This window comes from Aphis gossypii, chromosome 2 (assembly GCF_020184175.1).
Source record: "Aphis gossypii isolate Hap1 chromosome 2, ASM2018417v2, whole genome shotgun sequence".
Classification (NCBI taxonomy): Eukaryota; Metazoa; Arthropoda; class Insecta; order Hemiptera; family Aphididae; genus Aphis; species Aphis gossypii.
The window spans coordinates 21,133,397-21,150,877 of NC_065531.1; the positions used below are offsets into that span (position 1 = coordinate 21,133,397).

At 25.0% G+C, this 17,481-nt stretch overlaps 1 protein-coding gene across 1 annotated transcript in view; it reads left to right on the forward strand.

Moving 5' to 3' along the window:
* The window catches only part of LOC114128601 (uncharacterized), a 134,167-nt gene that overhangs the window by 92,558 nt on the left and 24,128 nt on the right, over positions 1-17,481 (forward strand). Inside the window, exon 8 of the mRNA XM_050200460.1 lies at positions 3,660-3,736. Within this exon, the coding sequence (XP_050056417.1) occupies positions 3,660-3,736 (77 nt within the window). The remainder of the gene's footprint in view (positions 1-3,659; positions 3,737-17,481) is intronic.

Here is a 17,481-nt window from a genome sequence, read left to right on the forward strand (position 1 = left end):
TTGGATGAGAGGTTCAAACAGACACCATAGATGTAAAACTTTGACAGTTTCCAATTGAAAGTTTAAGGTGTCAAAATGGCCAAAGGGTAAACTTGTATTACATTTCCAAAGAGTAGTAATCAGATAACGAGCTCAGTTTAGCTAAAAATTCCAAGAATTTTTAATAATTAAAAGTTAAATATTGTTAAACTTGATTCTCAACTTAATGATAGGTACTCGCTGTAGGCATTATAGTAAGTTTTAAGATTTAAATGATTTTAAGAAATATTTATTTAATCAGGTATAATTAATAATATGTTATGTGAGTAATTAATAATTTGAAATGTACCTATAGTCTTAAATATTTAATTCATGTGTGAGTATAATATAAAATTGTGTTATTATTAAAAATAATAACTTAACATAGTATTTAAATGAACTCATGGATCAAACGTTTTTAATTTTAAGAACAATGATAAATCATTATGTTTGAAAATTGTTTTTGAGCTTACCTAACCTATTGATTTATAAATTGTCAATATTTGTCTGAAAATAGGTGTTTGCTTTAAGATTAATGTTTTGATTTTTTTTTTCGAAAACCATTGTTAAGTCATTATTTTTAAATTTCTTAAGTTAGTCTTTTTTTTAGATTTTATTACAAGAAAAATTGTTTTTCTGAAAAATACTCGTATAAATCAAATACATTGTTAAATCAATATAGCTCTGTAGCTACATTTAGACTTAGTATTAATTCATTCTATTATTGACATTATTCCATCATTTAACTATTAGGTAAGAATAATAATATTACAATAAATTGTACCTAACAATTTACCATATTTTTTTAGAAAACCTTACATCGTGAATTTATATCATAAAAAATTCAAAAAGATCTTCATTATTTTTCGTTTATTACCCTACTATAATATATCACTGCAATGATCATAGTTCACGTATAACATAATATTATATATTATGAACTTACCAAACTCAACATTTTTTTTTTTTTTTTTTTTTTTAATATACTGAAATCAAATAAGGTAATTTAACTTTAATTTTGTCAATGAGGTTTAGGTCATTTGGGCTTAGGTACGTTTTTGCAGTTGAGAGCATCCCCAGGGAATTTGAAGCGATTATTTATGTAATTATATTTAAACGGTTTATGTATAGTATGTATACTGTATAGTGTATATGGAACTTTATTTTGGGTTTTATTACGCTATAGGTTACTATGTGAGTAAATTTTTTTTTTACAGTTTCGGTCATAATAACTGTTTTGTACACTATCAATTTATGCAATGAAATTTGATCATATTAATTTTCTACTTACCTACCAATTGATCAGATTGCGAAAATAATTTTGTGATCTTGCACTTACTAACTAAAAAAATATTAAGAAATAAAATATGGTGTATATTATACTTATTTAAAGATAAATTATTATTAAACTAAAATATACAGGTTTATCATTTTTTTTTTGTATATATATAATATTATATAATAAAAATAACGCATTTAATATTTTAAAACTTTTATAATAAAAATATTATTTATTTATTAGTGACTTTCTATTGTTTCTTTCTTTTTAATACTGTTAAAATTATAAAAAGTTTCATAATAATATATGCATTTTATGAGTTTAAATATGTGTAATATTAAAATTGAGAAAAATTTTATTAAAACAATAAATTTAAAGTGTAAATCCTTTTCAAAAAATTAAAAAAACATTAAATAAATGTAAAATATCTTTATTTTTAAAAAATATAATAATATTATAAAATTATTTATACTAAATATTCCACTATTTTCCCCTAACTAATTTTATTATTAATAATTTTCTTAAGTCTATCAACAATGAATACAACTATTGTATTTTATATATCAAATTAATTATGACATATATTTAAAAAATAAAACTACTAATGTTTATAATCTTTGTTAAATTTTAAATGTATACATATGACGTTATCTGTACAATATTATTCATTTAAATACAATTACTAATGATACACTAAAAATACATAAATTAAACAATACTTAATTATTTTTGTTGCTGGGTATTTAGTTATTGAATTAATGGATGAAGTTTTATGCATACTATTACAATTTAAATGATAAATATATACATATAGTATTGTTTATTTTACCTACACACACTCATTAGCTTCAATGGCAAATGAATAGCAGAATTAGCAAATGGTAGTTAAAAAGTAATACAAATATTATATAGAAAATTGTATTACCGCTGCAATGTTAATAATAATAACTTACTATAAAAAATTACTATAAAATGGATTCTTAGACTTTTCTCATAATTAAAACGTTCATATATTATCCACTCTGTAGATTCTACAATGTAGAAAATTTAAAAATATTTATATTACCATTTTTAACTACTCGCCATTAGTTAAAACGATTTAAAACAGGATTATGGTATTGTAGGGATTTGTTTTAGAAATACTAACTGTTTTGATGTTGAGTTTTAATAATTAATTTTGATAGCACTTTGCGTGTATATTTATTTAAAAGCTAAAATGTTTCGTGAGTAAATAATTATTATGTTATTAATATTTCATAAATACTAGAAATGCACTATTTTCTTATTATTATGTTTTATAAGTATAAAAACATAAAAATGATTACTAAACAGCTTTTTACTAAATTATACTCTAAAAGCTTTTGTAAGATACGATGTGGTAAACAAATATTTGTACAATAACTATTATTATTCAAAACAAAAAATAACATTTTCTTATATCACTAAACTACTTAAGTATTTTAATACTTCGAAATTTAAGACAAACTTAAAGAAATAAAGGATTTATGATGATAAAAAAAATAATAATAATATAAGAATAACTTACTACTACCGCTTGACTAATAATGTTTTATTCATTTAAATTAAAATAGAATAATAAACTATTATATGAAGTAATATAGCTAATTGAAATTGGAAATTTTAAGTAAAACTTAGTAATTTGTTATGAAAAATCATATATTTTATATAAAAATAATACAAAATAAATATTTCAATAATAATTATAAATGTCTTCATAATATCTGTGTGTTCTTATTAATAAATTGTGATTTATGTCAGAATACATAAAATAGCTTACTTAACTCAATTTTAGAACGATAATATTTGAATCAATTGATCACAAATAAGGGACAATGCTTAAATAAAAGAGTTTTGTTATAAGAAATCCATTTTAAGAAATAGTTCTATATTAGTTTTAGAAGCTTTGAAAATTTTTGATTATCCAACTAAACTTATATGTTATTTTATATGACTATATGGCAGGTTTCTTAAGTAAAAATTTAATTATTTTAATAGTTTAAAAGTATGACTGTTTTTTTTTTTAAATTAAATTTTAAAATTTTTTTAATGTTAAATAATTTGTGGTAAGATTGTAATTTATATAATAATCTCTTCATATACATTTTAAAATTTATAAGACATTACCTCGTTCAAAAAATAATTTTATTTCATTTTAAATAAGAAAAACGCCATTTTACGATAAATAGTGTTGAAAAATATTTAACCTTATAAATAGGTATTACATTTTGTGGACTTTAAAAGAATAAAAAAGACATCTATATTTAATATTCAAATATGTGTTAACTATTTTGAATTATAATCTCGTATATACATGTATAATATATGAGATTTTGTTTTTCAGAGATAAATCTCAAAGTAGTACCAATGGAATTATTAACGGTGAACATGAAATTAAAAGAACTATTTCCAAACACTCGGGTAAGTGAAATTTATCAATTGCATTCAATTTTGTTTTAACATTTTAGTGATTATAGCGAATATCAAATAATTTATTTATTTAACTATGTATTATCCCATAAAAATTGTTATTCGGTAGGTATATAACTGATGTCAATACGCAGATTTAAATTGAATTTTATCATAATCATTAAACAATATTTACTCACAAAAGTGATTATCAACTAAACCGTAAACATAGACCCAAAATATTATTTAAGTTCGTTTTTTTTTTGTAAACATGGTGTGTTTTTAAACTGTATGAACATAATATATAATATTTTATTGTATTTAGATATTATATTATATTAATATATTATGTAAAGAGGATTTTCGTTATAATCGAAAATCCTCCATCCAAAAAATGAAAAAAAAAAATAGTATTTAATGATATAGGTTACTATCATGATTATTAATTGTAATATAAATCTGTATAAATATTAATTTATGTTAGAACTAATTCCAAGTGGATTTTTCCATATTTAAAAGGGAATAAAACCATGTAATAAGATTATCATCGGGTTTTCGCAGTAAAGTATATTTAATAAATTTATTAAATAGGTATTATATATATATACGGACAAAAAAAATATGTTTACGAACAACCATTGTTAAAATAAAATACTGAACATAATTTTTCAAGTGTTACTTTGAAACCACAAATCCCCTCCAAGTATAACAACCTTAACAAAAATACTTTTCAGACTTATTTTATTATTTAATTTTATTGCCTAAAATATTGAAATTCGACTACATTAAAACATTAAAACATTAAGTACAAACATTTATAATTATCACAATAAAGGGGTTTTCTATAAAAACGTAACTATAATGAATAACAAATTTTAAATTGTTTATGCTTGATCCTATACGCTGGCTGTATTTGAAATTTCTATCAGCACTGTTTTTTTTTATTAATCATATAACCTAATTAAAGAAAATAGCATCAACACTTTAAATCATCAGAAATTTAAAGTGGTGCTTCTAATGGTCGGCGTAATATAATAAAAAATATAACTCTAGTTCGTTAAAATAATTTAATGTTAAATTCGTTAAGTTATGAGAAATATATTTACATAATTTAGTTGAAAACTATATAATTAATTTGTTTTAATTATTGTACCATCTCTGACACACATTGAAATCGTGCATCCTTAATTTTTTTCAAATAATAACTAATGGTTTTGATTTTATTATTTCTTTTTATTGCATATCATGCGCAATATTTTGTCAGCTTAACACCTAAATCAAAGAATTTTTGATGTTGCGCCTTTTGTTGCTTTTTTCATTTATATGTAATGTATTGGTATGTGTATCTTTTATATTTCACACGTGTGAAAGGACACGTCCACTGTGAATACAAAATCGTATTTTTGATAAGAAAAAAGTTTAAAATATATAACGGTGAACAGATATGGGCAATTTAATTTATATTTTAAACGTTGGGTCTTCTGTTATACAGAGTTGCACCGTTTACTAACGTCAATTGTATTGTTACCAAAAGTTGTCTGGATTAAATGATTTTAAGTTAATTTTTTAAAACTAAGTTCACAAATGCACAGAAAAGGATAAACGCAATGAACATTCCTAGTGAAATTAAATGTTTGTTTAAACGGTTTGTCCAAGCAGATGCGTATTCATAGATATGAAGGTATATAATAATATATTTTCTCTCTTATAAGGCTCAGTGGGCACCTATAAAGGTTTAAGCCGTTTCCACAAAACGTTTTCCACTTGAAAGTTTAATTAATAGCCGTTACTCTTTGTTCTTGCGTCTTTCAATCAAACGTTTAATTAAACGCTCGTGATTAAATTCATTTGACTTTCTGGCGCAGCAGTGGAAAAAGTATCGAAGAAAAGAAAACGAAAACTAAAAAAAGAAAAGTAAATATTACAATAATTATAAAAAGAAAAAAGAAAAGAAAAAGAAACTTACTTCTTTGTCCTGTAATACCATATTTAATGTCAACCTAATGAAGAATTGAGTGAATTCCACCTCTTTATTTTCGGTTATTTTTGTTTCCTCTAACGAGTCGACCCGCTCGTTTTCTTCCTGTTGTAATAATTTCTTATTTTGATAGGAAATGAAACTTTTTCCCCTCCTCGATTTTGGTCGGTTATCGTCGTTTAATCCGACAAAACTCCTTCCAGCCAGCCACCAGCCAGTATTATATCATTATACACCTGCTGTACTATATTATGTTAGGTACATAGGTACCTATATTATAGTCTATACCTACCTAACGTAAGACCGTTTCCTCAAAATGGGAGCCTCGCTGACCCCCGCGAAACCCCTAACGATTGTAATCGTACTACGGTCGGACTTCTCTCTCAAACATCCGGACGTATAATACAATGTAATACGTCGTACGAAAGCAGAACATAGTACATATATACTTTGCCCGCACCCGACGGGCGCCACGTTATTAAAAACCATAAATCCGGTGCCGCACATTTCAACAGCCACTCGGCTCCGCGTCTATCTGTCCGCGTTTTATGGTAATCCTTATATTTCTTATTATTGTTGTGCCACCTTGAATAATGTATGGTTTAATATTATTGTTATTATACGCGTGCACTGTGCACGTTCAAAACGCGGCGATAACGTTTTGGCAGAATGCGCGCCGTTAATATTATGATATTATGCCGCTGCAACGGTTCTCGAACTAGGTACTGTAATGCTACGAGCAATAAACTAAAATACAATTTACCTATTATAAGTATGTATATAAAAAACGAACATAATGCCTCTCGTAGAATAGTTTCGTTTTTAGTTGTTAGAACAGTGGAGTGGTAAGTGACTGATCTGTAATACTCGTCATTATAATAATTATCATGTATAGTATACGCAATACAATTTTTGAGAACTTCTGTCTTATAGCTAGGAGATAAAATATTAACAATTTCAATGTTCTCATCCGGAATTGCTCTCACCAGCGTACATACATATAACTTTATAGGTCGCACGAACACTTCGTTGTATGATAAAATTGAATCTCGCTCGCCACCACTCCCAAACCCCATCTGTCGATGACAATGAAATAATCGTCGGCATTTAACTTGTCTTCCACAAGAAAACAAAAAACTCGCGAGATTCATATTATTTTTGCGATACATAACGTGCGCCGACTCCGGATTCCTAAAATATCGTTATCAAATATACTTGATAGTTTACACACTTTAATACATATTAATTCTTTATAACAATGTATTTATTCAAATTCAGATCTTAGGAATTGCTTAAGAACCATATTTTATCTAGTACTCTAGTAAATATATACCTATTATATATACCTACTTATTTTATTTATATTGTATGTATAATATATTGAAATCATTTTTAGAATTTTTACATAAAATGTCAATATAATATAATGATTCCTATATTTAAAAACATTATAAACTTGATATCTTTTAAAACTTTTTTTCGGATTCAATAACCAATATGCCTCCCTGGTAGAATCGTAGCGCAACAATTGCTTTCCCAATAATATTTTTAAATTTTATTGTCATAAACTGTAAAAAGTTATCTATGGGCAATATAGAGTTTGATTAGTCAGAAATGATTCGTTCATTTTTCAATTTATGTGTACATTATATATATGTAATATATATATATATATTACATAGTATACATTAAAGTTTTCTTAAGAAAGATCATTTTCATTTGAAAAAAGGAAGTATGTATCACAACAAAACGTTCTTTAAATAAATCTTAAAATGTTGTCTGTATAAGTATATTATTGATGAATTACCAATTCATGAACATGCGTCTTGTGCTCGTTAGCTGTACAGTGCACAGTAATTACGAGTTATGTACTATAATGATATTATCATATACAATTATATTTCGAAATAGGCAGCGCCAGTTCAGATTTTTTTCTGATTTGTTCGATTTAAAAATATCAATTATGAATGATGGTGTCCTATAATAAATTAGAGTTACAGTTGTTATCGTTATAATATCGAAATGTATAGTTTAATATAACAATTAATTACGATATAATATTTAATAGTTTTACCAGCTAAAAGCACATATATGTTTTGTTATCACTTATTATACAACTAATTTGAGTTTTTTTTTATACATTTTTCTAACAAATAACGATTTTAATTCCGCGAAATATTTCATGATGAATAATATGCTAATTTATGTAAATGTAAACATTGTTTTTGACGATGTATGCCACAAATGAAATGGCAAAATGATTAAATTTTATTTTCAAAAGTAAAATTGGACTCATATCAGTTTACTTATGTAGTTTCTAAGGATTTATGGTCTAATGCGCTCAAAAAAATGCGACTACCTTATAATACGCTAAAATTTTTAGAAACGTGTCCTTACGTTTTTATTGGTCATAAATATTTTGTTAAAATCATCCAAACTGAAAAACTTATGAATAGTTATTGTTGAACGGCTGTGTCATTTTAAGTGCATATGTCATTCAAATGTTGTTCTTTACAGAAGGTTTTGCATGTTATTTCATCCTCAAATACTAGAATTTATTCATAATTTACAATAACTAGTAAACTAGTTAGCTAAAATAGTTTATTTAACGACCTACATTTATTTTTATTTTTTAAAACCGGTATAATTATTCTGAACTTATAATAATATATTTATGTGTCCTTATATTTTATATTTAGATAGTATATAGTATATTCTATATAAGTAGTATACCTAAACAATATGTAATTCATTATCGTCATAAATGTATTGATTAATAATAGTATTATAGTTTTTTACGTTTATGGTAACCTTATTATAATATACCCATATGATATCTGCATTAATTTATTATTTTTAAAACCATTATTTTGTAGTTTGAATTTCTAAATTGGCAAACGTGAAATGATTATTTAAACTCCATTTACAGCCGTAGATAGAATAAGTTTATTTAAAATAAAAACATGTAATTCGAATTACGAATCTATTATTAATACGTTAAATAAATTCTACTTAACTAATAATTCAAATATTATAATAAAATTGTGAAAGACTTTAATATTATAATATATAAGCTAAAAATAAAATTGGGTCGGGTACCTAGTTTAAGTGTACTAAATCCATTATCTAAAATCGAATACTGAACTTATTTATTGCAAAATAAATACATTTTTATGCCTTCACTCAATACTGTAGGGTTAATTGCATTTGTTGATATCTTATTTTAAATAAAAAAAAAATAAAGTTTTAGATAAAAAAAAAAAAAAAACCATAAATATATTGTATTTAATAAAGAAACATTAGAAACAAAAAAAAATATTATTTATTCATCTTAATAGTTAATACTATAATACCTAAACTCAATTACAAATAAATGGCTTTGCATTTAAACAACAAATAAATGACAGATTAAATCCACAAATCTCATTGAATCTCTGTAAGTAATAATTTCTTAAATATTATAGATAACATCTAGGATTACAAATATCAATTTCAGTTAATCCATGGGCCTAATTTAGAAAAAAAGAATATATGACATGTTCTTAAGAATATTGTAATCCTTAGATAAAATTTAGATTACCGGTTCCTAACTTTTTTTTCTTTCGTATTAGAAGTATGAAGCTTATAGAGAGCTCAATATTTAGCTTAATTGTATTCATTATAATTTTTAAACTTTTAAACATAACTTCACTTAAAATATTTGAATATTTCCTTGTGTACGCCTGAGGTTACGCATACTCTATAGTTTGGGAACCGCTGATATAGATCATCGATATTAATAAAAATGTGTCATATATTTTCTTTTTAAAGGGTTTTAGAAAAAACATATTTTAAAAATTATTAATAAGAAAAATGAAAATTCATCAATAATATACTGAATTCTAATTATGGTAGGTACACAGATTATAGATACATATATACATAATATATCAGTTACTTTGATAAAACATTATTTGTGAAAGCTTTATAACATTTAAAATTTAAATGTTATAATATAATAATATTTTAAACAAAATAATTCTTTGTTGAAATGACATTTGGAAAAAAAAATGTTCTTAGACCAAGTAAAAACATAAATTGTGTTTAAATAATAGCTTCAACGCGTCAACGTCTTACGGAAAGAGAATTTAAAACTTTAAAGTAGGTATACGGTTTGAATAAAAAAGCAGATATGGACTTAATGATTCAAATAGTTCATACTCAATGTTGCTTTAACGGTTTTTTTTTAAATCTCGAAGTTTTATTTCATTTTAAATAATCAATAAATTATAATATATTAAAAACGGGAATACAATTTGTGCCTATTATTAATTCGAATTTAATTTAGTACATATATCACATGTCAGACAAAACTGAAATAACCAACGTTTGGTGAATAAATCAAAATATAATGTTATGTTAAAAATTAACTGCAAGCAGATTATACGAGTATAATTTAACAATGGAATACAATCAAAGTATATACCAAATTTAACGATAATATTATGAATTCATTTATATATTTAATATATTATACGATTTGAATAAAGACAAAATCACAATATTTTGTAACAACAACATGGAACTACAATAATTAATAATAATATAAACTATAAAAAAACAAAAAAACAAAAGATTATTTTCCAATTATTATCGGACATTAAAAACGAAATGAATGTGCGTTCGTATGTGTTTTAAAAATTTTAAATTCTGAAACTGGTTGATCAAAATACTTTTTAACAAAATATAATATGAAAAGACATCAGTCATCGAGTTATTTCATAACCATATATTTGTTTTACGCAGAAGAGATTGAACTTTATGAATTGCTTCATTAAAATCAGGCCCAAAGGTTTCTTAGTAATTTATTTATTTATCTATAACTGACATTGGTTTTGGTGGTTATGTTAGGATGGTAAAAATATTGTAATAAAATTACCATTGAAAATAATAAAGAAAACATTGGTATCCAGAATCCATCATTTTTTTTATTAATGTAATTTTTATTATTCGGTACATTTTTCTTCGAATTTTTTACTTTTAAGTTTTTTTTTAAATACTTTTAAGGCTTAAATTGTAAAGGTTTTTAGCCTACATGGTTTTAAGCAAGATCAATTTAAATTAAAATGACAAAAACACAGCACAATTATAAAATTATAATAGTATAATATTTGATTTTTATTTCGATTGAATCATAGTAATTTTCGAATTTGATTTGTGTGGTGATAAATACACTATTGCTAATTTGAGTGTCATTGATTTGCTATGTAATATTATAAATATATTGCCATACTTGAGATTTTAAAAGGTAAATTAATTTTTAGTTTTTCGCTGCAATAAAGTTTTAAATGATTAAACTTATCATTATTCAATACATTTAATCCGTAATTTTTTACTCATATTTAAATTGTTATCTATTTTATTATTATATTATTGATTGGATTTTTGTCATTATTATACATTGTTAATTTGTTATAGTAAAATTCACTGAAATGGTTTAATGTAAATAAGTTTATATTTTTTTTAACACTTCGTGTTATTATTTAGAGCTATTTAATCGATATTTTTGTTTTGAAAAGTTTATACCTTTGGCATTACACCCTTAAGTTTTAATTATTATATTTTATAATTTATCTTTCCTAAGAAAATGAACGATTACTGATTATAATCAGTAATAGTTACTGTAATACTTTCTAAAATAAAGTGCATTTAATTTGACACAAGTATTATATTACAGAAATATTTGGACGTATATTGTTTTTGCAATGATGTTCTTTTTTTCAAAAAAATACCATTCGAAATGGCTAGTATGGTATATTCCATGTTTTGATTCGTGTATCAATGCATCTTGTAATAAATTAGTCAATAAATTCATTTTTAGGAAACACAATACTATTGCCAATATATGCCTTTTATAATTTTGAAAAAATAAAAATAAAATATATGTGTTATATATTATTGTGAATGTACATTATATATCTATAATAACCGTAATAATAATATAATATTATTGTTTGAAATTTGAATTAATTCAATATTAATTTTTCAATTATTTTAGCACAGTATATTATTTTTTAAACTATATTGAATATGTGGTTTTTTACAATCATACATGGAAATTCTACTTAGTTATACAAAAAAATCATATAATATTATTAAAGTTTAATATCGTCATATTTTGTCAAAGAAAAATCTTGAAAATCAATAATCTTTTTTTTTATATATATACAATTTATATTTATTTATTTTTGTGCAAAAATGTTTATCTCCATCTAAAATGTACTGCACTCAGAATTTATTCTTACACAAAATTCCATCACCATCCCCAGATCAAAAGAAGAAATAATAAAATAAAAACGTAACTGCATAAACTTTCACAAGAAGCTTACACCCCGGCGTGTGATGTTTAGACTACATTATTTTCTTTTTTTGTTATTGGTTATAAATATAATCTTAGAAAAATATTAACATATTACATATGTTAGTTGAATGCGTTATGTTATGCATTGCTAAAAAGGATATAACGCCAAAGTCAAAATGGAACTTCAGTTTAATGGGATTAAGCGGGATATAAAATAAATTGAATTGCATTTACGATAAAGTGTACTAAACCAGATTCAATAAAATAGGTAAAATGTCTTAGGAATTTTTGTTCTTTTTTAACATTTCATGGAAAATCTTATTTATAATATTATTAATTAAAAATACATAATTAAACGTTTTAATATGAACACTAAAAATAGTTTTTGTTTTTTACAAATATTAAACTTGTACAGTGGTACGTTGATGTCGAAAAGAAGTGTCTTTGAATTTCATAAATCATCGCTTATGACTTACAGTGTGTGATTCAGCGTACCATAAAATAACTGTTTGTAATTTACTATGTTAGTATAAAAAATTATAGGGAAGGTCGGTGAATTACTCATATAAATTATTTAATATATTATTTCTTTTTTATACATTAACGATGATGATATTACAACATTACACGAGACAGTTTGTAGAAAACGACACCGTCAAATAACAATTATAGTATAGGTAAATCTCGAAAAAAATATTCACCTTCGTTTTACTACATTATTATAATATGAGATATGATGCTTTTGATTCGAGGACAAACGGAGTTCTGACATCCATGTTAATACTCGTACGTCTTACATACCCCTCTTTATTGGCGGCATTTCGCAGTCATCGTAATATTGTGTCGCGATGACGGAATAACAGTGCTTGTGGAAAATATTTTAGTGAAAGTGTTCGAATTTTCTCGTTTGTATTTTCTCGTTGTATTTTATTGCATTTGGATTTCGTGTTTAACGAGTATATTTTTGTGTGATGGTTCAATAAAGAAAATGTCTTTATAGTATCCTTTTTGGTACATAACATTTTTAAGTCTACGACGTATAAGAAAAACATAGAATAATTAAATAATCGCTTTTTATGTTATTTCGATTACGATTATACTAATAGAAATTGGTGAAGAGTATTCGATACGAGTACAGCTTAAAGAATCATATTATGATTATTAATATTATATATTATATTGAAATTATTTGAAAAAAAATAGTCATAATTTAAAATAATTTTTGTGTCGAAAATTCTAGGAAGTGACAAGCGAAATATATTTCTAATTTCCAACAAAACATATAGCCTCAATTTTAATGATTTGCAATTTTTAGTTTTTCAGAAAGTTGTTTTTTCTCATACGCTCACCAAAATTCCGTTTAAAATTAAAAAAACGTCCCATCTCAAAGAAACCCATCGGTTTCGTATACTTTTCGTTCTAGAAACTTGCCACATAAAACTTTTGAAATACACTTTCTGCTGAAAACATTGGCCTAACCCATCGCACATCGTCGTAAATGCATTACGTCTCTTTCTCTGTTTACAAACTAAAATAGATTTAATTTCGTTCAAATACCTGTACCGTAGTATACAATAATAATTTAATTAGTTTACGTTATTAAGATTTAATCCAATAACAAATAAGTAGGTATATCATATAATATAATTTAAGCACAAACTGTGTTTAATCTTTAAGACAATGTCATTCAATATAAATACACGAGAGTAGAGACGTTTTTTTTTTTTTAAATAATAAATTGTTTATTATATTACTTAATATTATTAGGCAGTCTCGTACAGGGAAATGTATTGTGTATAATATATGCGTCGGAGAAAATATTAAATTGGAAAACTTCAAATGAAAAAAAAAATATTAATTTTGTTTTCTTTAACTTCGATGAATTATTAAAAAAAAAAAATACAATATGTAAGGCTTTCGGTGTATGTAAGTTTATTTTTTTCAAAGATTTACGGTGAAAGTTTTTTTTTAATAACAAAGAATACTTTTATTTTACTTTTTTAATTATTTCATATTCAAATATTTGACTTAAGAAGTTGAGAAAGACAAATATTCGATTAAAAATTACATCTTGGGTTTTTGAATATTTTATTATTATTATTTAACCTTTGAAAATTGTCATAAGGCTAGTATAATTTGTTGATTATTATTTATTATGCGTTTGCACTCTGATTTGACTTGTATTTAGACTCAACAATTTTTATAGTATATCATGGTTCCCTATATATACCTACATCATAAAGTACTTATTAAGTTCGATAAAATTTTTTTATTTAAATTAAGTTTTCTTAGCATTTATACCTGGTATAATACTATTATATTCGATATGCAGTATGCAGTATTGGGTAAACAAATTATATCATTTGCTAATGATTAAAGTTGAATATAAAGTTCACTTATATGATTAAAAATTAATAAATGTATACTTAGTCAATACTTAAGAATGATAGATTATTATGAAAAATACCACAATACCTACTACATATTATTCATACTCCGTAGACATCGATTAAAAACTTAACCATATTGTAAATTATTATTATGTATCCTATATATTCGTCAAATTTTATAATAACCGTATAAACATTTGTATTATAGTTTTTTAATTTCAAATTATTAATTATATTCCTTTAAAAAATAAATTATTGAATTATTATAAAGTTTTTCTTGCTCTCGGCCAAATTCGTACATGTACTTTAGCGACAGCGTTAGCGATTTTAAATAATGAGTTTTTGTGTTTATTTTGACTTTTAAGGAAATGCAGAGCTCTTTAAAACATGTTGATGACTGATTATTCTTAAAATACAATAAAAACTCAAAACAAAAGAGTCGCTATGCAAAAAAATATTGTTTTGATAATGTTCTCGTCGTTCAGTAGGCTATAATGTGATACACGTGTTAAATTTGAATTCAAAGATGAATCATAGCATACGAATAAACTGCAGAAATAGTGTTTCAGTAAAAATTATTCTTTAGGGTAATTTATATATATTACTATTAATAGCATTTTGTAATAAGTTAGATTGAATTAAATTTTTAACGAAAGATTCTTATTTCTTAATTATTATTATTTTTAATTTAAAGTTAATATCGACAATATACCGTGAATAGAATAATGTTAAAATGGTTTGAACTGTTTGAAGTGTATAAACAATAACTGTATGAAATTACCGTTACATACAGAAAACAATACACTATATAAAATAGCATGTATTATTCGCATGTATACCTATAATGGAAAAAAGTCGCAAGTGTTTGTGGTTGATAATTTTTGAATTTCAACAATATTACTAAAACCGTTAGATGACGGAAAATGTAGTGCAAAACAAAAATAAGTCAATTTTATATAGTGGCAATGAAAGCATTATATTATGGATATGCGCTTATTAAGGGTGTCATAAGGTCATCAGGCCATAGTGACCGCGAGACCATTTTTTTTTTAATTATTATGACATACGAAGAGTGTTTATGTACCATGTTACCTCCTGGCTCTTGTGTATACCGCGAAGGACGTACGAGGAATGATTTCGTTTAACGACAAATTTACACTGTGTACAAGAAGCACCAGCTGCGATTGCACTGATATCGTATATTATTATATCGAACGTATTTGTGGATACAAACACTTCGGCTGACGTCCTGTTGTCGGTAAACTACGGTAATAACCATAATAATATCTCCGTAATTACCATCAATTCTTAACACCGGTTAGTCGTGAACTCGTGGTTTTTCACAGGAAACCTAGTAACGTCGATATTATATAATATCGTTATCATGATTAACATAATAACCAGAGGATGCCTAAACGTACTACCTACTTGATTTGACGAAATAACAAAATAACGAACAATATAATAATAATTGGAGTGTGAAGATATTCTATTTAAAAAGCGACCAACGGTATTGAGCCGACAACAATGAAACGATTTTATAAACAATTAGTGTAAAATATTATCGATTTTTCCAGATTTTGCGCTTACGTGGTTTTTATCGCCGAGAGACAAAAAGGTGAAACTGCCATTAAACTAGTTTTTAAAAAGCGCAGCATCGCTATATTGAATTAATAAAAAGATTATATTAAACCTCACGTCCTTATCACGTGGCGACTAAATAAATAAAATAATACATGGGAAAAAATTGAGTTGATTAAATATAGTTTAGACGATTGCTTAATTTTAAATAATCTGTAAACTACTATTAGCCTTGTTTAACATATTGAAAACGTTTAATTTACGTACACATGAAGTTTATGCATATCTTATTTATCCATATGGAAAATTCGCGTATCATAAAAACTGAAAAACATAAATTGTAACGATTTCAATTTTATTTTTACAGAACAAAATTACCTAAATCGGATTTTTCTTTACTAAATCCAAACCACTGAACTAGATAACTTAACTAATGGCGAAAAGTCGACAATTTACATAACATTTACTTCAAAACAATTTTTTTTCATAGTAATGTTTAATATTCTAAGCTAGCTTATTTTTTTCATATGCCATCCTAAATAATGTAAAGATATTATATAATTCAACTACAGTCTACATTTTTAATTTTAATTAGGTTTATGTCTAACAAAATTCTTTGTGGATTAAATTAATGGTTTATAATATTATTACGTATTCGTAACGTATAATTTATTATAACAGCAAATTGTTTTGTAGTATTACCATTTTTTTGGGCTCGTTACCAAATCAAGTCACCGTGTCCTAAACACTTTACGTGTGAAAAGATTCGAGCGTGAGTAAAGAAGAAAACTTCCACAGAGCTTAAGTAATTTCCACGAAAACTTTCGAATTGTCGAGCCCAAGCGCGAATATTAAGTCTACGCGAATATCTGTTCCACACTCATTACAGTTTCGTAAATAATTTTAATGAGTTGCCGCGGTGATTTGCGAAAGTTTACTTTTCTACGTGCTGCGACATCGTATGTGCGTGCAGTGCACTATATATCCGAATAGAATTATGTAGGAAAAATGCAGTTCACTAATTAATAAAGACGGGCGAAATGCAGCAACTCTGGCGAATACAATAATACAATTATCGTAAGACGTGCACAGTCTAGAATAAATTTGTGAGTGTGTGTGTGTTTACCGCAATTACGATGATCTTATTAAATTATGTATTAATAAAATTACCTGGTTTGAGGTGCTTGTTTTCTCACGACGATTATGCATAATACAAGACACTGTTTATAATGCTAGGTACTTTGTAAGTATGCACAGGACGTCTCTGTACTGACGAATGATATTGTATAATCGTCTAGATAAACAAGGTGTTAAGCCCACGGTATATATTAAAATATGAGTGTTTACTCAATTCAATTTCACTTCAGAAAGTAATTACCTGCCTACGCCTAAACGTCTAATCGATGAATTGAATTTTAATTTATTTACCGAGTCTCAATAATGATAAAAGAAAACTGCCATTTAGCTC